At 37.5% G+C, this 25,360-nt stretch overlaps 3 protein-coding genes across 4 annotated transcripts in view; 1 reads left to right on the top strand and 2 right to left on the bottom strand.

Moving 5' to 3' along the window:
• ttc13 (tetratricopeptide repeat domain 13) overlaps positions 1-1,263 on the bottom strand; it is a 28,696-nt gene extending 27,433 nt beyond the window's left edge. For both annotated transcript variants that reach the window (XM_024291501.2, XM_024291502.2), the window contains exons 1-2: positions 1,022-1,263; positions 68-162 (exon numbers count right to left, since the gene is read on the bottom strand). In XM_024291501.2, the coding sequence (XP_024147269.1) occupies positions 68-162; positions 1,022-1,190 (264 nt within the window). In that variant the 5' untranslated portion in view covers positions 1,191-1,263. The remainder of the gene's footprint in view (positions 1-67; positions 163-1,021) is intronic.
• A 693-nt stretch (positions 1,264-1,956) lies between these two features.
• arv1 (ARV1 homolog, fatty acid homeostasis modulator) lies at positions 1,957-9,147 on the top strand. The gene is made up of 5 exons (XM_024291106.2): positions 1,957-2,226; positions 2,533-2,652; positions 5,441-5,594; positions 5,705-5,929; positions 8,303-9,147. The coding sequence occupies exons 1-5, from the start codon at positions 2,131-2,133 to the stop codon at positions 8,428-8,430; spliced, it is 723 nt and encodes a 240-aa protein (XP_024146874.1). The 5' UTR covers positions 1,957-2,130; the 3' UTR covers positions 8,431-9,147.
• A 6,949-nt stretch (positions 9,148-16,096) lies between these two features.
• On the bottom strand, positions 16,097-20,334 carry fam89a (family with sequence similarity 89 member A). Its single transcript, XM_024291107.2, has 2 exons — positions 19,822-20,334; positions 16,097-16,891 (listed from the first exon to the last, which is right to left on the bottom strand). The coding sequence occupies exons 1-2, from the start codon at positions 20,068-20,070 to the stop codon at positions 16,613-16,615; spliced, it is 528 nt and encodes a 175-aa protein (XP_024146875.1). The 5' UTR covers positions 20,071-20,334; the 3' UTR covers positions 16,097-16,612.
• Positions 20,335-25,360: the final 5,026 nt, after the last annotated feature.

Below are 25,360 nucleotides of genomic sequence, written 5' to 3'. Positions count from 1 at the left end.
CAGCAGCGCCAACAAATGTGGATCTGTGGATAAACGATGAGACTGAAACCAGCAGAATTCATCTTACCAGGATTTTTTCTGCATTCAGAGAGAAGACGGACTTGCAGGGCGGGCTGCTTCCCTCCTCGCATTCCGGGTCCTCCAGCTGTAAAACCGAGGACTCTAGAAGGGCAAGAATTCATCTTGAGGATGTTGTATATGTGGCTGAATCCAAAAAACTTGAAAATAATTTCACACTAAAAAATAACTGGATTGAACCATTTCTAAACCAACAGGGGAGCACAGCAGAATTTATATTTTTTGTCTTAAGTTTCAGAGTTTATAAACACCAAAATCATTGCACCAGTATGTGCACAAAATGCATGTTTAGATAAAAAACTGTTTTTTCTTTCAGTTTAAATAAAGTTAAGGCCTTTGTTTCCATATTGTGCTGTAAAGTATTTAGCCAACTTTCTTTGTTTTGATCACTGATACTTAATAATAAGCTAAATTAATTAAATTGAGACAAAATGAGCTATAAAGCATTTGGAAAATTTCTTAAAGGTTAAAGACCAAAATAATTTTTTTTTCTAATAAATAAAAGATATCTGGTACAAAAATTGTTGATTTAAAGAGTTTCATTAGCTCCAAATGTGACCAAAATAAGGAATATTCTATTCCTTGCCTTGATTTTTTTTTTATTATTTACCTAGGTACAACACTTGAATAAAAAAAATCCAATTTGAAATGTTAAATTAGCTAAGTTGCACCAAAAAATGTTTAGTTATGACCTTTTCAGATTCGTCAAAACTTTAATTTATTGTGTTCAATTTTAAAATCTTTTTGTGTATAATATAGCTGCATTTATTACATTTAATTGTCGTTTTACCAGACCATTGCTGCAAACGTATTTAAAAAATCCTAATTGTGTTATTATTAGCTTGATGTTAGCTTCCTCGCGTTAGCAGTTTGGCTAGCCGGCTCCACAGTGACAGCAGCGCCGAAGGACGTGGCAGAGTGCAAACAAAAACAGAGGCTTTACCGCAGTCAGCGGCGTAGTCCTCCCACTCGGACAGAGAGCTGCATCCTTGCTTGCGGAGCTCATTGTTAAATAGAGTCAGAGTGGAGAAGTACTCGGTGGAAATCACTGCCCGCCACAGACAGAGCAGGGAGAGAGCTGCCGCAGTAACTGTCCGGCTGACAGGGGCCATGTTGTGCCTCGCGCGTGACGTTGGAGAGCGGAAGCTGCCACGCGGAGAGAGAGAGGAGGGCAACGCCCCCCAAATCGGTGAGAAGCCAATTATAAGCTCGCACGTAAGCAAATGGGAAAAAAAATGAAAAACATATTTCCCAGAATACTGTGCGAGTTTAAAATTAGCTGCTTTAAATCGTTATGTCCATGGTTTAAATTAAACTAAATTGAATTGAATTGAATTGAATTGAATTGAATTGAATTGAATTGAATTGAATTGAATTGAATTGAATTAAATAATTAAATTAAATTATATTAAATTAAATTAAATTAAAGCGGAATTCTAAATAAAAGTCACAGATATTCTTCACTTTTGAAATGAATTCGTTACTATCGAGAACAAGAATATAAGTAACATACATTTTTAATAAACTGTAAATCAAAAATGCGAGAGTTAAGTTATGTAACTAGTCTTAATGATGTACAATTGTTAATCGTTTTTTGAGCTTTTGTATTTTTTGAAGTAGAAATTAATTATTTTAAGTGTTGCTGCAGTTCCAGTTTCAGTAAGAAAAATTCAGATATTTTATTAGTAAATTTACTCATGTGAATATGAAATTTAGCCATGAATAAATGCATTTTAATAAAACAGAAAGCATGACGATCTTTGTTTTCAAAACTATGAAAAACAAATATTACGTTTTAATAATACAGTTGAACATTCTGTGATAAATCTATGTATGTTTTTCCAGAATTTGTGAGAGGGGGTAGGGCATGTACACTTTGTTGTTGTACACACTCCAGACCAGGTGGTGGCGGTATTGCTCCATTCTGTTGTTTGCCAACCACTATAAAAATACAACCGAAGAAGAATTACTTCCGGTTTAGATGTTTTGAACGTTAGCATGTTGCTGGCAGCTGTGAGCTGATCAAATAACAATACTACTAATAGTAAAAACATGGGGAAAGAAGTTTATAGGTGCATCGAATGTAGCGATAAAGCGTCGGAACTTTACAGAGATTACAGTAACGGAATCCTGAAGATAACCATCTGTGTGGGTAGCTGTTTACATTACATTTGAGCTGTCACTCAAGCGAGTGCTAGCTAACTACACAACCCAAAAAGCCATTGAAATAAATGTGTAAATGTTGTAATTTTTTTTTAAATACATCAGGTATACCTTTTAGCAAAGCTTTAATTAAATTGTGTTGAAACAGAGCTACAGAACAATAATGCTTTTCAGTGAATCCTTTAGGTTTTTTTGTTTTTATAGTGTTACATAATAGTTTTATAGTGTTTTAAGTGTTACATTTTAGCCAGCACAGCCACATACTTTATGATGTTGTTTTTGTTTACCCAGGACTCCTGCCAGAAGCCTGTTGATAAGTACATTGAATATGACCCAGTTATCATCCTCATCGATGCCATTCTGTGCAAGGCTCAGGCTTTCAGACACATTTTATTCAACACAAGCCTGAATGTAAGTAACCTGCAGCTTCACGTTTGATGATGATGAGCGTCGACTAATGCATCATTTCCTTAGGAATAAAATGCCCACATTCTTAATTTTACTGTTTATTTAAATAGCCACTGTGATGAAAGTTGAGTTTTAACATGTTCTTGTAGCATTTTGAGTTGGCATCTGGCTCAAAACTGCGACTGGATAACTCTTGTTGTACTGTTATTGTTATGTTGGGGGTGTGGGGGCTGTGGGATAGCGGGAGACGGTGTAAACAAAGGGATCATGGGAAATGAGAGGAGGCTTACTCCTTGCCAACAATCCCACCCACACAATAAGAGCTGAATTTTCTAATAGAAAGTTAAACGACCACCGGGAACACTTTGAAAATAGATTAAAAAAGGATTTTAGCAAGACTTTAAATGCAGACTGTGCTTTGCAAACTGGCTTGAGATTGAAAAAAGTTACAAAATCCTTTTTATTGTTGTTCCAATGGTGAGTTACAACAAAATTAGAGCATCTCGAGTACAAGAAAATGAAAATAAATCTGTGTGCAAAGATTCAAATAAAAAAGAGTGAATAAAAACAAATATGAATAAAAAAGAGGCGCAATTGCTGCTGGCCCTTCTTTAGGATGATGTTTGAAGACCAAGCATGAAATGATGGTGCCCATGAGGGTGAAGTAGTAGACCTGCTCCACATACTCGCCGTTGATGTGGAAAGGGGGGATGTCACTAGTGATGGGAGTGTCAATACCAAGGTATCGTAATACAGAGAAAACCGTAAATGACCAATTTTAATATTGATCACTTTATTTCAGTATTAATGACAAATTAATAATTGAGAGAATAACAATGTCATTTCTAGATATTTTTGGTTGTTAAGTGAGTTACACCAGTGTTTTGTGCCAAAACACCCCAAGCCCTCACCATATTGAACTGCTCTAGTGGGAGAGCAGAAGGCCGTTACAAAGGAGATGATCAAAAATGTTTCAAAATGTTTTCTTATTGTTCTTAATATTAAATCAGCAGTTCTTGTAGCTTCGAGCTGTAACTAATGCTTTAAGGAGCTTGTATTGATGGTGATGAAAAGACCATTTGGAAGGCTTTTACAATAGATTAGAGATGTCTAAATACAGGCCTCGAGGACGGATGTCCGACATGTTTTCCAACCTACCTTCCGTTGAAGCTTCTTATTGGCTAAACACACCTGATCCAGGTAACCAGCAGCAGATAAGGCAGGATTACGCGTAGGTATGCTTATTTGTATGACTGTTTTTGAGCTCTGCGTGCAAAATATTGAACTTTGATCAATTAGGGACTCAGATTTGGTGATGTATGGATGGCGCTCCTTTGAATTACGAAGGTGCCAACTGTTTCAAACATGATCATGGAGGAGGAACGAATAATTGCGGTTTGTGTTCAGTCAGATTAATATGACGCCAAGTCTTTCATATATCTGTGTAGAGCTTTGAAAGGAAAATACTGGAGCAATATTTACAAGAGTTACACCACTTTGTCATTCTGCACCAACCCTCTTCCAACTGTAGGTGGCGGACATGCGCTAGTATCAATGACAGTCCCGTGTGAACACTTTGAAGAATGCACATTTAGCTCGTTCTTAAAAGCATGTCACATGCACTATGTGAACATACCTTAACCCTTTAATTACCCAAAAAAAAAAAAAAATCACCCAAAAATAGTTGTTTTTTTCTACTGCTTCCTTGGTGCAGAGCCCTTAAAGAGACAATGAATAAAAAATAAATACATAGACAGTTATCAAGAATTTTTTTAACTTTAACTTTTTAGGAATAAAAGAATGTTTTGGTTAGTAACTGGTGCGCACAAGATAGTAACTAAAAAAAAATGTTTTTCTAAAAATGTAAGTTAAAAAAATACTAGTTGTCAGTCAGTAAATAGATTTTTTTTAGTTCAATTTTTAGGTGGAACGCATTTTTTTTTTTTTCAATTGATTTAGGGACTCCGTACCTTGGGGAGTAGTACACACAATCAATATTTTTAAAAACACGTTTTCTAAATGTTCTCCACCATTTGGTTGAGCAGGTAGTTAAAGGGTTAACAGTATGTTAAGGTACACTTTTTCCCTCCCAAAAATTCTGCAGCACACCAGCATCCAAATATGTAAAACAGGAGAAACTTTGTTGTCTGTATTAAAGTACAGTCCCTCCACAATCTTGTGAAAATGTTTTGTAATAATTCAGGAAGAAAAGCTGGAAGTTGTGGCTGTTTTTCCTAAATCTTGTAATAGTTTTCATAATGATTTTCAACTAAATTTGTTGAAAATTAGCTCAAGTCGTTGATTTTGCCTCTATTAATAATTTTATGAATATGCAATTTTATGTGATCTCACAAAAAATAATAATATATTCTTTCCAAAGAGGGATTTATTTTTTAAGAATATTTCTTTAAATGTTTTGAACAATTATATGATCACAACATGCTTGTTGTTTACACACACAAAAAACAACACAAAAAATGAACATTCTGAAGTGTTATTATTTTTTTATTTTGTCTTAATACAAAATCTAACTTTAACATCAAATTTTGTATTCATTTTTGGGTGAATAAATTGTTTTATTTTAGTAGCATAGTGCAGAAGTGCTGTCCCTTTAACCCAATGCATTGTGGGAGATGCAGTGCTTTGTGTTGTTAGATCTGTGAAAATGATTAATTTCTCACGACACCCTGGTTGAAAAACATTGCCTTAACAGTATGAAAACGGAATTAATTTATTTCTCCATAATGTACACAGCTCACTATTCTATCAATAACTGGGCTGTTTTCTCCAGAATTACTGGAAGCTGTGTGCCTTCTGCCTGCTGTGTGAGGCCTACCTCAGGTGGTCGGTGCTTCATGGCTCCGAGCCAAGCGGCGACCCCGCCGACATCATCAGATACACCAAGGAATGGGAGTTTTATGGCATGTTTGGATTGGCTGCTCTTGGTATGAGGAGAACACAGATTCATTGTCATACAGTACAAGCAGTAATCAAAGACCATTTTCTGCACCATCTCGGCCCTCCTTGCTAACATTTCACCCTCTTTCCTCTGCAGAGCTGTCGGCCTTCTGTGGCGGCGTCCTGCTCTTCCTTTGGCTGTGGGTGGGCGCGCTGCAGGGGGGGTCTCTACAGCTCGGACCGCTCCTCAGAGCGCTGCTGCTGTCCTGCTACGGCAAAGTCCTGCTAGTCCCCGTTGTCATCTGGGAGCACGAATACTCCCTCATCTGTCTGGGACTCATCAAACTCTTTGTTCTGACGTCAAACTCTCAGGCCATCAGAGGTAGGAGACACATCTAAATATCTGAGCATAAACGGGGGGTTCATTCAAGGTCGAGGTTAAGCCCTCTTTAACAAAATTCTCATTAGTACTCTTTAGTATTTGAAATGGAACCCGTCTGATGGAAATAGTACAAAAATAAAAAAATATCGGCTACAAAATGCCAATGAAATACTAATTTGTGGCCACAAAATAGTTAAATTGTACAAAATACTAACTTGTGGCCAATAAATACAGTTGTGAGGAATAGAATGTCATGTCTTCCAGTAATTTCTACAACTCTGATTTTTCTCTGATAAAATGACCAGAACAGATACTCAGTAAAAACAGTCATAAAGTTTGGTTCTTTTATGCCTTTATTTGGATAAACTGAAAATGTGACTCAATCTGCTGGGTTAAAAATGTACACACAGCAATGCTAATATATAGTTACGCGTCCCTCGGCCATTTTCACTTCAATTAGGCGCTTTTGGTTGACAAGAATTGAATTGAACTTTATTCATATCCCAAAGGGATAAATTCATCTGTCAGGGCACCACAAAAAACTCAATAAGTTGCATTAAAAATAAAAAAAAGTCTATGAAATTTACTAAATACATAAATAATCAAGAAGTATTGACAAGTAATATAGCATATTAACATTATTCACATATGTATACACACATTAATAATAATAAAAGCACGCTGAGAGGATCATCTTGCTCTACACAGGATCTTTGTTTGTTTACAAAGGAACTGGCTGTTTCTTCTTCTACAATTACTTCCGGCGTTTCAGACAGTTCTGCTCATGTTAACATGATTTATTCCAATCAACCATGTGGTGCATGGAAACCTTTGATACAAACGGATAAAGTTTTTGCAGTGCCATGCACTTTATACATACAAACACTGTTGCTCCTGGGACCTGCAGCTGCACTGAAATGGCTCCAAGTGACTTTCCTGACTTCTTCAAGTCAATAATTTTCTTTTTTAAATCCATGATGACTTTCCTATCATAGCATTTGTGGGTGTGTGATTCCAATGAGCAATATTTAAATGACCTGTAATCCCTCACAAGACGTTAAGAGGTCATAAATATGAAGCTCATTTTGTTCACATAACGTTTTAAGTCACCAAAATTGCTTTTTTCGTGTTGATATATCTATATATTTAACCCACCGTTTTAGTTGACCCATAATAAAGTCATAAAAAATAAACTTCATGATTGTTTTTTGTGACATAAAAGTATCTGTTTCAATCATTCTGTCAGAGAAAGTGCATGAAAAAGATACATTCAACAAACTAAATTCAAGTTCATAGCCTCGAAATAGTTCAGTTTTACCAGGAAAATACTCATTTGTGGCCCCAAAATAGTTCTGTTGTATGTAGAAGATTCTATTTCAAGACTAAAAAATTGTTAAATCTTACTAAGGAAATATTAATTTCCCATCATAAAATATTTAAGTTGTATGAACTAAATTCTAAGTAATGTTAATTAAATTGTTCAATTATACAAACAAAATATTAATTTGTGGCCAAAAAATAGTTCAATCGTATGTATGAAATATATAGACATCAAAACAGGTAAACCGTACTAACTAAATGCTCCTTTTTTACTTAATTGTATGTAGAAATATTGTGAATTATTTACGGAGGGATGCGTTTTTGAAAGTAAATTCTAACAGTTAAACGGATAAAAAACATCATCTGGATGAAGGAGAACCTTCATCGACAAACTAGTTGCCAAAAACACTCTTTCTCATAAATGTACTTACAATATATTCATCTTTTATGTGTATTTATACCAGAGCTGTGAACATTAACGCACGTGATTAATTAAAAATAAGTAACGTGTTAATATGTATTAATGCAAATTATTCGAAGAAACAGTCCTTCACTTTAGCTCTGTGGTTCAGGGCTCCACGGCGTGCGTTGGGTATTTTGTCTGGTATTATCCCGCCTATCCCATGGACACTTGCAAAAAAAATAAATATTCAATCAGTTTTTGTTTCTTTATTCTTACTATTTTTTTGTTTTTCTCACAAAAAGCGGATTATTTGATCCATGGTCTGGTGCCATATTATGCAAATAAATTTTACCTGGTAAAAATTGCGATTAATCGTGATTAATCCCAACACAAAAGTGCGATTAATCCTGTTTTTTGTAACCTATTGACAGCAGTAATTAAAAATAAATGTTCTGAATGTAGAGTTTCATGTGTGATTTTATATTGTGATTATTCTCAGATAATAAGTGGTCGGCAAATACTGAGACTAAGTTAAAAAAAATGCGATTAATCGCGATTAATTAGTCAGTTTTTTTAATCGATTCCTGGTCCTGATTTATACACATTCCTTCAGAAAACATTGACACTGCTCCCTGTGATCTTGTCTGCAGTGATCCTGAACAGCTGCAGACGTCTGTCTGTAGCCGCCGTCGCCTTCGGCTTCCTGTCAGAAACCTGTGCGGTCCGCGCCTGTCAGCAGCTTCCATGCAGCATCCAGGATCTGTTGGGTTTTCAGTGATTCATGCCGGAACATCTGCTACCTTCAGGATGAACTGTGGACACAAAAACACTTCACTTTTTTTTTTTTTTTTAAAGGGAAATTATTTTTAAGACATTTTTAGGGTTCTTGAAGTTCAGAAATGATTGTGCTCCTGTGCAGGAGTTTATTAACTTTTTTTTAAGAAAGAAGCAAAAAGGGAGAAAGTCATGCAAACATCCATTATTGTTTAGCATGCTCCAGTTCCTTAGTCACTCTTCAGGAATGACAAACAGCCCTCGGGTTGTAATTTGTCGAAAACTACCTCTCTGCCTGGACAGGCAGCTCTCTGAGCTTTATTTAGTTCAGGCTCTGTGAGGGAAACAAAAATCCCATGTCGCATAGGTCAACTTTTTAGGTTTAAATCAAGTTTTTATACACTGGAAAAAAAGAAACGAATAAACTTTTTCTGTTGTAAACTGAGCTCTTAGTGAACAGCCTAAATGTCCTTTGGCTCACAGGTGAAGCTAACATCTCTGCTGTTGTATTGGAACAGTAGTTGTTGATAATTCATGAGCATAATACTTCTACCGCCATGCTTCAGAGTCATGAAATGTTGATCAATTTGCCAAAACACTAGGATGTCACGTTTTTGTCATTTTGCTGAATTTTAAATGTGCTTTATAACATTCATGCAGCTGCCTTTATATCTCCCTCCTTGTTTGTGCGTCAATAAAGAATGAATGGTTTGTTCTCTTTTGAACGTCTATCCGGACAAGTTGAAACTGCTGATTTAGAAAGTGTTGCATGCAGCTCGGTAATCTTAGCTGGAATAATCAGATTATGTTAACAGCAGATGCTTTGTTGCCTTCAGCAGCGCGTGGAAACAGCTTAGTGTTAAATGAGTTTAGAAAATACTTCAACTATAATAGATTTCTTTAATGTACCAAAGTGAACCTCTGAGCACTGTAGTAAATGACATGTCTAAAAAGATTAAAAAAAAACTTTATTATTTCATAAATCTGTGTTTTTTATTTAAAATTTAAGCAACAATTTGCATCAAAATTGCTTCCTGTGAAAATGTGTAAAAGTTTTATTGACAAACTCCAATGAAACTTGTCTTTTTGTAGATTCTTCTCATAATGAGAGACAAAAAAAAATCTTTATTCAATTTATGAAAAAATGCCATTTGAAAAAGCGTCTTTTTGTTACATACAGCTACAATTATTGGTTAACCAGCTCCGCTCTATTCTGATTCGTCCACTTGCAGACGAGTAGATCCATGAACGTCTTTGTTTTCCTGGATGGCTTCAATGTCGCTCGCCATCTCATGTTAGGTTGGGGTTGTGAGGGGCTGTAAGCTAGTGGGAGAGAGAGTAAACAAAGGGATGATGGGAAATGAGGGCAGGCTTACAACTCCTGTTGCTCTGCAGAAACTATGTCCCAGAAAATGACAGTTTTTTGTTTTATCACAGCTAAAAGACCATTGGGAACGATTTTACAGAAAATCAAAAGGTGACTTTAAAACGCGATTAGAGCAGAAGCTGAGATTTGAAATGAGAGAATATGCAAACACATCTGCTCACTAATATCTGAAAATACCATCACAGCAGGTTATTGTGAAGAGAGCAGCTGTTTGATTTGGTGAACCGCCTCGTCTCTCCCCGTGGAGAGAGTGATGCGCACCTTAGATTTGCTCTGTCAAGATTATGGTAATCTGCTGTAATCTCTGAACAGACGCCATGCAGACGACGGAGTCCCAAAGCAAGCTCTGAATGAGCAGAAACAAAGCGGACTCCATTCATAGCACAGACAGACGAATCCCGTACCGGATGACCCGTTTCTTCACTGCAATGTTGTGATCGGTGGCGGAAGAAGCTGAAACATCAAAGCCTCCTGCTGCATTAATGATCAACTACAGTGGAAACTGCACAAGCCTGGCAGCAGCTCAAGAACTAGATGCAGCAGCTTGGTGCATTTAAATGCAAGTCAGGGATGAAGGAGAAGAAGTAGGGCAGCCACAAAGACCAGCAGAGCCTTTGGAAGAAATTCTTTTGGAATCCAAATCTGTGCTGCTAAATCTCAGAAACCAGTTTTTACCAAGGTCTCAACAGGTCTGCTGCTACAGATTCATCGATCTTCTGAAGCGACTTCTAGGAAAATGTTAGCCAAATATAATTATTATATAACACAAATGCTGATCAGTATGTGAATCTTAAGCAGTTTGAGTATCCATCTATGTCTGAACAACTGAACAGCAGAAATGTTTCACGTCTTCATTCTTCATTCGGGGTTTGTCACAGTAAAAAAAGGCTTCTGATGATTATGGTTATACTATTTTAGCAAGTAAATATGATTATTTTAGCTCATTGAAGACATTGTGCTTTTGGTATTTATGAACTTCTACGTTTTTGAAATATTTAGCAAAATATGCCCCACAGGAAATGAATGATAAACTCCTCAAATCCTTCAAAATTTTGTGCGTTTTGAAACTTGTAAACTTCTGTATACTTTCAGTTGGAGACACCGTTCATACTTAAAAATGTTCAGCAACTCAAAATTAGAATTCTTTTTTAAAATTTTTAGGCAAATTTGGAGTTTAGCTAATATTTTAGCATTATGCTAGCTCAGAAGTCTGCAACCTTCAACTTTGAAAGAGCCAACCGGGTTGATTTCTCATTGACTACAAACCAGTAGAAGCCACAAAGTCTTCCTTCACCCATAATACATCTCAAAGGTTATATTGGGTTCTGGTGACTGTGGAGGTCATTAGAGTCCAGTGAACTCTTTGTCATGTTCTAGAAACTGGTCTGAGATGATTCCAGTTTAATGACATGGAGCTTTATCCTGCTGGAAGTATCATCAGAAGATGGATCTCTGTGGTCATAAAGGGATGGAGATGGTCAGCAACAATACTCAGGTAGACTGTGGAGTTGGAACCATGATCTATTGGTACTAAGTGTGCCAAGAAAATAAAGTCACTTCGATCTCCTTTCTTCCTCATTCTGATGTTCCGTTTGAACTGCAGCAGATCATCTTGACCATGCATACATGCATAAATGATTACATTGCAGCCATATGATTGGCTGATTTGTAGTAACCATTAGTTGTGCTTAATAAAGTGACCAGTAACCACATGTAGATTCTGTCTGAACAGGTGTGACTCATCTGGACTAGAACAGCTATGGCTGAAAGAAAAACTCGGAATATTTCAGTTTATATATATTTTTAAAAAAATCCAGGTTTGAGGCAATGCGGCTCAAAAGTCATCATTGGCAGCTCATAGTCTTTCAAATCCAAATCAACAGATTTTCTTTTAAAAGGTGTCATTTTTTTCTGGTACAAATTTTGGTTTTCTGGTTTTTTTTTTAGGGTCAGAATTCAGAATTTAGACGATGAAAGTTTTTTATATTTGCTTAGTTTAAATTACAGCTAAATAAATCGTCTACTATAACAAAATAGATTTCTAAACTGCAACAAAACAGCAAAAATATCTTATGAAATGAAAATTCTGTTGAACACAAATATTTTATAAAGATTTTTTTTAATTGTTTTAAATTTATGAAGCAAGACTGAACTCAATTTACAGGATCAGCTATCTGACAGATTTCATTCTCATTTGATTCTTAATATTTCCTTTATTTGTGCATGTTTTTATTTAGCTCAATGAAGTTGAGATTATTAGCTCATAACACCACAGCGGTGCATGCTAGGTCGCTACAGAGGAGTTTGCTAGCTGAATGCAGTTGAGCTTGTAAGCTCAATACAGTGGAGCATGCTAGCTTGTTACAGAGGAGCTCGCTAGCATGCTACAGTGGAGCTCGCTAGCATGCTACATTAGAGCTCATTGGCTTGCTACTGAAGAGTTTACTAGCTCACATTGACTGTTTATAAAAATAAAATATTTTACAGTCAATGCTAGCTCACTACAGTGGAGCTCGCTAGCACACTACGCTGCTCATCAGGCAGCTGGCTAGCAAGCTAACCCCCTGAATCCCCACATAAGTCAATATGGCAAACACAGGTGGGTCCACCACAGAAACTGCAGACAAACCAAATCAGGACCCACATTTTCTGCCCATTTTAAACCACATGGGACCTCCAGGCCTTGCTGCCTGGGATGTTTGTTTCTCACCTGAAAGTAAAACCAAAGAGTTAATCATTTATTCACAGAAAAACAGTAAGTTTGCCCAAAATCAATATTTATTCAGACATTTTTCCTCCACTTAATGACCAACTATGAGTGATATGCATTACAAGAAAGCATTAGGTTATATACACTTCTGTTTGTGTCAGTGATGATCAGATTGGATTATTTGCCTAACTGGATCAAAAACCCAGATTTGCATAAACGCTAAATCAATTTTCCACCTAGGAGTGAGCGCTGAGGCGTGAGCGCCATAGGAGACGACCTTCACAGGAGGCTCCGATCTCGTCTGGAGTTCTCTGAACCTCCTTTGAGCGACGACTGTTCAAAGTTGGCGACATTCAAATCAGCATGAGCTCGGCACTACATTATATCACAATTCAAGGACAAAAACACAAAGAACTGCCTTAGTGTTACATTAAAATGGTCAAACACAGCAAAAACATGTTGATGACATCGTTGTGTTTTACATCCATCAATCACATTAAGAAAAAAGGTGAGATTCAGGTACGATCAGCTGGTGCTGCTTTAAAGCTCATCTTTCTGTATTTAACTCAAGAGGATCATCATTCACATTGTGTGAAAACAACTGGTTTCAAAATACATTGAGAAATGTTATCATGACAGACCAGAAATAAAAAAAAAAAAATCTGTTGCATGTTAGACCCAAACATTTCTGTTTTCGGGGTCTAAACCTCGTGCTTTTATTCTGGAAGTTCATAATCCAGGAATCACGGGTTTGCAGTAAGTCGCCTTGGAAACAGTGATGCAACACACGAAGGATTTAAGGGATAAATCTTAACATCCACATGTACTGCAGCAGCAACAATGTTTGAAGGCTGGTCTTTTCTAGAAGAGCAGCCATTGGTTAACAAAGGCACTGAGTGTGGCCACGCCCAGGAAGTGGAATATGAGGATTCGATTTCACCTATCATCTTTGAATTATTTTTCATAGATTTTTTTGTTTTTGGATTATTTTAGTTCCAAAGCGTTGAATCTTTTGGAGCGGTGATCAACACCAACCAAAACCTGGAGAGGATTGTTTTCCTGCTTTGTGTCCATTTCACAATAAAAGCCTTCTCAGTCTCGGGATTAGAAACTGGTTTGTTGGTGGTTTCGACACCAGATCCAGGTTTGGAAGGGACGACTCAGAATCAGCTAAAGTAGGTCAAAGATGTCAGCTGGACATAAAACCTTAAAGTTTCTTTGAAGGTTTTGGCAACTAAAGCTGAGACATGTTTTTTTAGGAGTGAGGTGAAACTTGAGGATGTTACTTTTCAATGGGAGTTGATTGCATTGTTGTGAAAGAAAACACATTCAAGAAAGGAAGTGTTGAACCTGAAGCTAACCCTCTACCACCCGTCCTGCTGATTACCCTGGACAGGTGTTCAGTTAGCCCGGGATCACCTGATCCAGCTCCTTAACAATCAGCCTCACACTGGGGTTGGACTGCCCCGAGTGAGAATAGCCCTTTGCAACCTTGAAGACTTCCAGCTTTAATTTTTGCTCATGATTTGGACAGAAAAACACCAGCTGGTGACGTAATGTTATTCCGTCAAAATCTGTTTTTTCGTGGTTTCGGCTGATGGGAAAGCTCACATGGACCCTAAAGCAAACCAACATGAGGGTTCTGGTACTTGCAAGTGAACTCGGATGTGGTTCACTGCAGAGCATTGTGGGGGATCTCCCAGGTTTGGCAGAATGTAGATGTTCTCTGTGATCATGAGTGGGTGTGTGGTCACTGGTGTATCTATAATATTTGATTCCTCGCATCAACATAAAGTTAAATTTCTGTTTGTTTTTCGAAAAACAATTCAATTCTATAAATCACTTTGCATTACTTTAGTGTGAAATTGCTTTATCGATAAAGTTTTGTTTGATTGAGACACAGAATAGAGTAGGTGATGCAAGGACTGTCATTTTCAAATACCAAAAAAAAAAAAAAAGCTTTAAGTGTTGAAATAAACAAAATACATGAATTGCAAGAACCCAGTAAAATATTAGTGAACTTTGTGGATTGAGAAGGGGAGGGCCCTTTATGGGACCGCCCCCAAACAAGCAGATGTTGGAAATGTGCTTCATTTCATGAAGGGCTGGGTCGATAGAATCGATTAATAGATTTAAACTTAACAGATCAATAATCAATTCATATAAATCGATTTAGCTCATGAAGCTAGCTTGATGCTAACGTTTAATGGAATTTCCCATAGGACGACTAATGCTAACGATCGGTCGACGTAAACATACATTTCTGACGGAATAAACATCTTTAAAGACTCACAGGTAGGAATTTTCTAAACTCTTTTAATGAAATATTTTTAAAGTAACATTTTGTGGTCTAAAACATCGTTTTTTGCTCATACTTTCTTCTTCTATATTAAGGTGTAAGGCTATAGCGCAATTGCCACCTAGTGGTCAAACTGAAACGTCCTTCAATTGAGAGGATCTTAAGAGCTGAAAAAAAAATTGGAAGGTTTTTGTGAATCAAATCGTTTATAGAAATTATTATCGATACCCAGCCCTAATTTCATGAAGTTTCTCCACCTAAACCACGAGTGAAAGAACCATTGACTGCATATGAGAACTGGACTGACAGTCTTCCTGCCTTAAATCCAAACAGGAAGTACTTGGTGGCTCCAGGAAGTCAAAATCCCATAGACTATAGAGAAACAAACAGCTATTACTCATTCTATTAGTCAGAATAACCGTTCTTGCTCTGCTACATATTTTAAATAAGTTCTAAATTCTCATTTTTTTATGATATTTTTCCAAAAGTTTTCAAGTTATAAACCGACCAATCGGATGCTTAAATAAAAGTATGTGGTCTCACATTTAACATTTGTTTAGTGTTTGGGGCTGTGGACTTCCAACGAGCTCACTCCTGATTGGTTGCCATAGAAACGTTAGAAACGACTCAGAGCAATCGTTCCTAATTGACATCGTCTGTCTCCAATATGGCAAAAAAAGTGTGACAGATTTGAGGAAGTAAGACCATTTCTATGGATGACATCACTCACTCAGTCCAGTTCTCATATACAGTCAATGGTTCTTCCACAAAACTACTAAAGTATAGAAGTTTGCACACGTGATGATGTGCCGATTCACTGCCTAACATCAAACCACAAATGCATTTTTCATATTTTTAAGACAAGTTATTCTAAAATTCAGACCAGCACCAGACGGATGGAAGATCTGCATGAAACACTTTCCAACTCAGACAACTTAAATCTTGAAGCTCATCGGTTCTCCATCGGTTAAAGGAAGAGGAGAACTTCAAGCTAAACGGATGTTAATGTAATATGAATGTAATAAATGCTGCTAAGAATACAAGAATGTGCAAAATTTAGGCCTAATTTTTGTCCTCATCGCTCCTCAGACATGTTATTTTCTTTGGCTTTCACTAAATTTTCCAATTAAATGTTTTGTTCGTTTGTTCAAACACTTGATGACCTATTTCCAAACAACTGACCAGTTTAGCTCTTTTTAGTAACACATTTACGACACATGATGTGTAAAAAAAATCCCAAACATCCAGAAAAAAATCCTTCAGAGAAGCTGAACTGCTGACCAACATTTGCTTTAAGTTTGTTTGTTTTAGGAGAAATGCTGTAAACATCGATCCTTTAAGCAGAACCAACACTGCAGCTGCTGTGCTGCTTTTCGGCCTCTCTTCTCCGTTATTCCGGATCATTTCAAAGCCGCTTCACGAAAAAACGAGACAAATCTGTGTCTGCAACATTCAACTGACCACATTTACGAGGATTTGTTTTTTTTAAAGATTTCTTCCTGCATTCATGAAGTTAAATCCCATCCTTCCGCTGTCAAGTCCAGAACTCAAGGATTTGCAGTTGATGTTCTCAGTTCATCTTTATATTAGATATATATCTTAAATAATAAACTTTGTTCATATACTTCTGAGGATATAAAAAAGAAAGGCTCCGATGTAGTAGAGTATCAGGTTCTCGATCAGAAGAGTCCTGCTAAATGCAGAGCGCCAAGAGTTTGTCAGAACCACAAGGGAAACTTCTGCAACTCCACCCTCCGAGTGCGAATCCGGGACATCCACTGAACCGGACCTCAGATGTTGACGTGAAAGGAGGGCCAGCTGTCGTCCCGGTTGCGCACGCCCCCGTTCTTGGCGCCTGCCTCCCCCGGCTCGCCGTCGGGCTGCTCCCCGGTGGGGGTGGTGCCCGGCTCGCCGTAATACTCGTCGTCCTCGTCGAAGAAGCCGTTCTCCATCATGCTGAGGCTGGAGGCGGCGCTCAGGTCCTGGCAGCTGCCCTTGTACTCCTGGATGGACTCGTGGAGCGACCACAGCTGACACAGCAGGGACATGTCCTGCTGACGCAATCCCACCTGCAGAGGGGGCGGGGCAACAACACTCAGATTAGTAGAAAATACTTAAAACTAACACAACAACTCATTCCTTAGAATAAACTTCAATCTGTAAAATGATTTATTTAAACAAAAAATGTAGTTGAGAAACATTTGTAACTGAAATATTCATGTTTTTTATACTTTATTTTGTAAAGGAAGTATTCCTCTAAACCACGTGTCAAAATCAAGGCCCGGGGGCCGGATCTGGCCCTCCAGATCATTTTAGTTTATTGTTGTATTCACATGAATTTCATGAGTGTCACTGGTCCCTGAGTAAAGTCTCACATGGCTAAAGGCTACACGGAGACCATCAGCAAAGGGAGGTTGAGGGTGTGTTGGGGCTGCTTCGTCTTTTCTTTTTTGCGATCAAGATTTTTCTCTCTCTGCCTCACTGAAGCATCTCCTCTGCTAGCTGCAGCTTTCATGCTTTGCAAGATTTGTATTTGTATTTATTTATTTAGTAGGGACGGATATAAAAACATAGACATACAGCAAAGCAGCAGTCCCATGCCCATATCATCATGCTTGTAGCAGGAGCTAATTTGCAGCATTTGTCCCCTGATGGGCTTTTTATACAATAAAATAATCGTGATAAGGCATAAAATGAAGTGACTGGTTACAAAATGACAAAATTGTCTAAAAACAGAGACTTGTTAAAAGGATAAATATATACGTACACACACATATACATATATGCATACATACACCTAAGCCAACCTCACTCAAACATGTGTGCAACGCTGCTGATGGTACAGCCAGGACTTTGTCTGTTTTTTAAAAAGATACGAATGGGCTGACTTTACCGCGAACTACAGAAGCCCAAGAGAGCAAAGAGCTACCTTGATCCTCAAAAAATAAATCGTCTAAAACAACAAATTTGAATTAATCAATAATGTCCATATATTGCCCAGCCCTACAACCTATAAATGAACGCTGGTTTAACCCTTTAACACAAGCTCCAGTGTTGACACTCTTTCGACTAGCTTAACTCTTCAGCTGTTTACACAATTAACCTACAGATTCTGACACGGAGAAAAGCTGCTTCAGAATCTGATGGGGTTGCATCAATTGGTTTAGGAGTTCATTTTATACGTTTTATACTTTCAGTGAAAGAACTCACAGAAATGCAAAATGTTTTTTTAAAAGAAGCATACCAAACAATCGTCACCTCTGTTCTCAGTCGTCGTCTCGACTGTCGCTGTGAAATCTACAGAAAGAGGCCGTCATCCAGCAGACAAGACGCCTCTTCTGTCCAACAGTCACAGCTGTACTCTAACACACAGCTCTGTAAACCAACAACCAGAGGTGGGACCAAGTCGTTGCTTTGCAAGTCTCAAGTCTTTGTCCTCAAGTCCGAGTCAAGTCCCAAGTTCAGTCACAAGTCCTACTATTAATGTTTCAAGTCCTTTCAAAAACAGTCATTAATTCCACAGCCCATGTGTGCTATTAGGAACTGTATTTTGCAAGCATACTAGATAAATTGCCTCTCAGTTAGCCACTAAGCTAGTGTCAGCTTTCACTAAGAAGATACTTGATTTTGCAGCTTCAAGAGTCAGATGAATTTGGTCTTTGTTGATTCTCTGTCAGTAAACCTTTTATCCTCATGTTTTCCAAACTGCTTTTTGTTGACAACATCTTAACTTTTATGCTAGAACCTAAAAACACCAGAAAACAAGAACTCGACCTTTTTTGGGGGGTTGGAGGGTTGGTTCTGCAACTGGATTGGTTGGACTGTCGGATCAATCCAACATGGCCCTAATTTGATTGGATGTTGTACCGGGCTTTCTGAATATGCTTTTTAATCCTGGGATTTGGGGGGAAATAGCGAGTCTTTCCAAGTCAGAGGGCTATAAAGTCCCAGTCAAGTTACGAGTTATTTACATTAAAGTTCGAGTCAAAGGGCTAAAGTCTGAGTCAAGTCACAAGTTATTTATATTAAATTCAGAGTCAAAGGACTAAAGTCCAAGTCAAGTCACGAGTCAGAGGTTTGGAAGTCGAAGTCAAGTCTAAAGTCATCAAATTCATGATTCGAGTACAAGTCATGTGACTCGAGTGCCCACTTCTGCCAACAACAAGCACACAGATAAGTCTCAAAAAGTTCCTTTTGAAGTCCCACTTTGATCATCTTTTGATTTACTGTAACAGTGTTCCCAGTGGTCGTTCAATTATGTTTTTAGCCAAAATCTAATAACTGCGTTGTTCTCCAAGATGTAGTTTCTGCAGAGCGGCAGGAGATCATCAGAAATTCCCCTCCGAGTTGGGGGCGGGACTGTTGGTTTGGAGCAACTCCTACCCCACTTCCCATCATTCATAACTGAGAGCTCTGTTTACATTTGTCTAGTCCTGATTCACAACGATTTGAATAAAGAGATACTAAGAAATGCTAATTATACCTTATTTTTCTTTGTCCTCCATCATTACATTACTATTTTCATCAGTGTCTTTAAAGAAATAATATAGGTCAACATAAGAAGCAGATTACTTTTTTTGTGGCTCCTTCAGTCAAAAAGCTTTTAAAACTTCCCAACCATTATGATGCGTTTGCTGTAAATCGGAAACGGGATGCACCAAACTCACAAGGATTTTTAAGCGACCACACCCCAACCCTAAACACCTCATAATGACCGCTTATTATGAAGGGCAGTTTTCAAAAAGCACTAATGCGACGTGGGAATAAAAATAGTTTCACCTAAAAAGAGATTTTCACAAACAAAGAGTTGTTTATTCCCCCAAACTCTCAACACACGAGCACGTGACTTTTGAAGATTATTGACAGAAGTAGCAATGAAGAAAATCTCTGTGAGCTATGACCGGAAATACGTGTGTGAGTTAACATTTGATAAACACAACGGGGTTCGTAAACAGCACAAGTGTCTTGCGGATACACAGAGAACAGGAGGAATTGTTACCATTTCTTTCCGCAGGAGAGCCAGCGCAGCGTCCAGGTTGGCCGGCTTGTTGGCCAGCAGGTTATCCGAGTTGTTCCTGCCGCGGCTCAGGTCGTCCTGGATCATGGTCTTCTTCACGTACATCCTCTCCATGTCCCTCCACGAGCCGCCACTCGAGTTCAACAGCCCGCTCAGGCTCTTCGGCAGCGGCGGTAGCCCCTCGATGCAGGCCATGCCCCCCGCCGTACCGTTCGTGGACTTACCGTTCATGGCTTCCGGTTGCTACCGACAAGACAAACGGCGGGTATTTATTAGTTTTCTTGTGAGAAAGTTCACCGACCGCACAAACACGACATACGCCCAACACTAGCGAGCTACAGCCGCGGCTTTCTCCGCGCGAGGAGGGAGGCTCGCGACGCCACGTCAAGTTACCGGAAATGATTCACCACGGCTCTCCAATGATACTTCAAAATAAAAGCTCGAGACACACACTGGGCTTTATCAGGCTAACACTGCAGTCATTAAAAAAAAAAAAAACATTATTATTGAAAACATACCGTAAACAACAATGAACATTAAACTGCACATCAATTGTTCAAAATAAATGCCAGGGGGATGCACACACACAAATATTAAATTATAAATCTTAGCAATATGTCATGTTTTTGTTGCTTTTTTGTCTGTACTGAGTAATAAGACTGTATGTAAATAAACAAAAACAAAATTGGGAGCTTTATTATTAAATTTTGCTTTGTGAATATAGTACTTGGTTAACTAAATCACTTGATTTGTTAAATAAAATTGACAAAAGCGTATCATCTTAAAGAAACTAAATAAGATGCTTTTCCATGTTAAAGTGAAATGAGGATACATTAAAGTTTTGATCAGATCTGTTAGTCTGTCCAAAATTATTTCAGTATATTAACCCTTTACTGAACATTCATTCATTCATTCATTTTCCTGACCGCTTTCTCCCTTTTGGGGTCGCGGGGGTGCCAGAGCCTAACCCGGCTGCTGACGGGCGAAGGCGGGGTACACCCTGGACAGGTCGCCAGTCTGTCACAGTGAACATTCACACTGATCTTTAAAAATAAAAGTGTTTCCTGCTCAGCTCCATTCTGATACACCCACTTGCAGACAAATAGATCCATGAACCTCTTTTTTATCCTCACCTGAGCTGGTATCTGGATCAAAACTCTACGACTAGATGGCTCTGAATTGATCTAAATTGTTATTAATAATGGAAGGTTGGGGGTTTGAGGAGGTTTAGGCAAGCAGGGAAACGTTTCAGTTTTGGGTGACGGAAAAGGGGGCAGGGTTGCTATACATCAACATAATTTCTGATGATGTGCAGAAATTATATTCTACAAAATAACATAGATTTTTTATTTAAAATTTATTTTAGCAAAAAAACCCAGCATGTTTATAATTGAAAGACTAGAAGGACGCATCAGCCAATCACACAATACCACAAAATGACATATAACACAAGAAATGTAGAGTAGAACAGTCTAAATATAAGATACATGATAAATTAACACACAGACAGAAACTGTACATACATGCAAAAAAAAGGGCCCAGTATTCTAATGCATTAACAGAAGAGACTAAAGTAACCAAATGACTCAAGGAGAGTAAACAAACAACAACAAAATTACTCATACAAAAAGTTTTATAATGCATCCCATTTGTTGTTTAAATACTAGAACAAAAAAGTACTTTTCCCCTACTTGTGAATAACACAATAAAAGTAGAAAAAAGTAAACATCCAATTTTCTACAGTATTCAATAACTGTAAAGTTATTCATGGTCTGCAAAAAAGTAATGGCTTCTAAATCCCAAATTTGATCAAATAAAATATTCTAAAAGATAGTAAGTAAAATGTCAAACTTGTTTTCATCCCTCCTGTATACTGATCAGAAGCAATACATCTCATTATAGTTGTTTAAAACAATTAAAAATAGAGGAATGTAGTTTTGTTTTATCCATATTTTAGATTTATGGTAGTTCTAAATGTTGAATATGAGAGAAAGAATTGTGAATGGAAAGCTAAAATTACAAAGTAAAACATGGCTCAATGGAGGAAAAAAATCAATTATAAACAGCAATAAAAATGTAAAAGACTTAGTAATGAGTTCAATCTTGTATTCATTAAATGAAACGATTTATTGAGATTGACAAATAAATCAAACCTTCCTTTTAATTTGATGTACTGAAAACTGCAGGCTTTTACTTTGAAATCTACACGATTTCTTGTTCTCTGTGAGTTCTGTTGGTGATTTGTGCTGAGAAGGAAAATCTCCTTCCTGGCCATTTACACAGTAACTACTGGGCGTTCCCTGCAAACATTACAGCTAAAACTGGGAAAACTGTCAGCTTTTTTTCTAATTTGAGTTTTTAAGCTTTATTTTTTTTTAAAAAGGGGCATCTTGATGACCATCTAATCATTTCATGACAATTCTGAATAAATAACACTTTAAAATGTCCCCATATTAGAACGAACCTTTATTTTTATGTATACTGATTCATATTTTTACCATGAACTCTTTTTAAAATATTCGTATTTATAATTAATTTAATACGATTAGATAGGAAGGTTGAGGTCATGACAGAAGTACGTCTTCAGTGGACAATAGTCTGACTACAAAAGACAGATGGTAGAGCCCCCAACGCCCCCCCACACACACCTACACACACACACACCTACACACACACACACACAGCCATCACAACAATGACACAACAAGGACCTTGAAACCAACAAAGAGCCGTCACACACATCCTTTCCAAGCGCACACACACACACACACACACACACACACACAAAATAAACCACATTTCCTCTAAATAACTGGATTAAATCCCACTTTAAATATCTAGAAAAAATAAGTAAATATTTCTTAGAGAAACAGAAATCAGGGTGAGGGGTGCCACATAAATAAACATTAGATCTGCCTTTGACTTTACCTGAGTGTCTTAGGGGGTCACTTCAATCAAAGACAAAGTTCATCTTAGACCTCCTGCCTGGGGGGGTCCTAGAGCCACGTGAACTCGTAGACATTCTTATGCTGGAACGTTTGTTTGTTATAGACAAACCATGACAAGCACACAAGTCCGTCAACAGAACGCTGCTCAGATTCAGATCAGCACAGCACATGTTTGACACTTTCAACGTAAAGATACAGATGTGCATTGAGAATATGATTCACTTTCCCCACACCTCATGTGGTTCGGTTTTAACTGGAGAACTGTGTCATCCTTACCAAACACCAACCAGGAAACAATGTCAGGGAGCAAAACTAAGTCATGTTTTGGAAAGGTGAATGGTATTTTGCAGAAATTGTTGAATGTAGTTTTGGAACTTATTCCAAGATTGAGAAGATTTAGGAAGTGCCTCCGAGTCAGGAAAATCTGGGAACATGGTATTGTATGGTAATGCGATGCAAAAATGCCTTTATACCAGTTTTTTTGAAAATTTGAAAAAAAGCTAAAAGCTCACAGAGGCGACATTACCTGCGATAAAGCTAGTGTGAATGCTGTGAGCTGAATGTGGCTGCTGAAGATGTTAGAGCCGGTAGCTGAACATGCTGAAACTGATAGCTAGCTACAAATGCAGAAGGTGATCACGGAAAAGACTTAAATCGAAAGCTTGCTAAAGTATTAGCTAAAAGCCAAATTGGTTAAAAAAAAAAAACAAACAAACAGGAAAATTGCCAAAACTGCTATCATAATTCCAAAATATTAGCTAAATGCCAAATTAACCCCAAAAATTAGAAAAATGTCTAATTTTCCCAAAACAATGCTAAAATATTAGCTAAACTCCATATTAGCTTAAAAACTAGAAAAGTGTCTAATTTTGCCAAAACAGTTGACATAATGCTAAAATATTAGCTAAACTCCAAATATTCCTTAAAAAATGGGAAAAAGGCCTAATTTTGCCAATATTTTAGCATAATGCTAAAATTAGCTAAACTCCAAATTAGTTTAAAACACTGGACAAAAATGTCTAATTTTGCCAATGTTTTAGAATAATGCTAAAATGCATAATGCTAAAATTTTAGCTTAACTCCAAGTTAGCCTAAAAAAAAGAAAAAAATGTCTAAATTAGCCAAAACCAGGTAGCATGTTGCTACAATAAAAGCTTTACTCCAAATTACCCCCAAAAGACCTAGTAGTTGCTTAACATTTTAACATTTAATGGCGTCTCTTGCTGAAAGTATGCAGTAATTTCAAAGTACACAAAGTTTTTTGACAGATTTGAGCAATTTGTCATTCATTTCCTATAACTCCTATTTCGCTCAATATTTCAAAAACTATAAAGTTTGTGAATACCAAAAGTACCAACATTAATGTCCTCAAGGAGCTGAACGTTTTGATACCAAGATTACTAAAATTGTTGAAAGTTCAATTGAGTTTTTACGTTCCAAAACGTACGGAAAGGCACAGGAGTTTCACTGTAGAATCATTTTTATTGATTTATTTATTTTAAATTAGGACATTTAATGTTTTAGCATGACAAAAACATAAATATGCCAGAATTATAAAAAGTGCTAAATTACATTTGTTGTCCCAAGGCAGAAAGGAAAGACTTTGAAATCCAAAGGCTCGGCCTGCAGAGAGAATGTGGCCGTCCTGCTGGGGATTTGACCCTGAGTGTGTGTTGGTTTCATTTAACAGCAGCAGCTGACGCTGCAGCTCTGCACTGAACCTGAAGCCCATCTGGATTGCATCAGTGTCGCAGAGAGACAATAGGTCTGAGAGGAAACAGGGAGGGTGTTGGGGGGGGTCAACTCCCTATAGTGAGTCAATGAAGAGCAGGTCAGGAAAGAAAATGGACCAGCTGGGTTCACAGTTTCTTTTTTGATTTGTTTTTTTGTTTTTTTTATAAAATGCTTATATGTTAACCATTTGGAGAAATCCTCAAAAATTTGTAATACAGTTTTTATGACACATACAGTAGATAGTTTCTGTTATGATGCGTTGGGTGATGTGGTAAGTTTTTGGTCTCAACGATGTTAGTTTAAGCCTCATTCTGATCATTTTTTGATCTATCATAAAATTATAATTTTGATTATAATTATGCCGTTTTTAGCCAAAATATAAAAAAATTATGTCGCTTTCTAGAAAATAATTTCTGTAAAGCAGTAGGAGTTCACTAGAAATTAACCTCAGAGTTGTGGCGAGAAGGATGCCTGCTCTGACTTCCCATCATCCCTTTGTTTGCATACTCTCCCTCACCCTCAGCATAACATTACCAGTTTAACCAAAATGGTGAGAAATATTGAAACTACAGTTTTGAGCCAGAAGCCAGCTCAGATGAAGGAACCAAAGACGTTCCTGGATCTGTTTGTCTGCAAGTGGATGCATCAGAATGGAGCGGAGCAGGGAGCCTGTAGAACAGGGGTGTCAAACTTAATCGCACAGTGAGCCAAAATCCAAAACACACCTTAGGTCGCTGGCCGAACAGGATAAACATTTATTAAACACTCTAAAAACAAAACTTTTTAACATAATAATGAATTAGATATATATCTTTACCTTGAATAATAGTAGTGGGAAT

Source organism: Oryzias melastigma, linkage group LG24 (assembly GCF_002922805.2).
Source record: "Oryzias melastigma strain HK-1 linkage group LG24, ASM292280v2, whole genome shotgun sequence".
NCBI lineage: Eukaryota > Metazoa > Chordata > Actinopteri > Beloniformes > Adrianichthyidae > Oryzias > Oryzias melastigma.
This window is presented reverse-complemented; position numbering and strand designations above follow the sequence as displayed.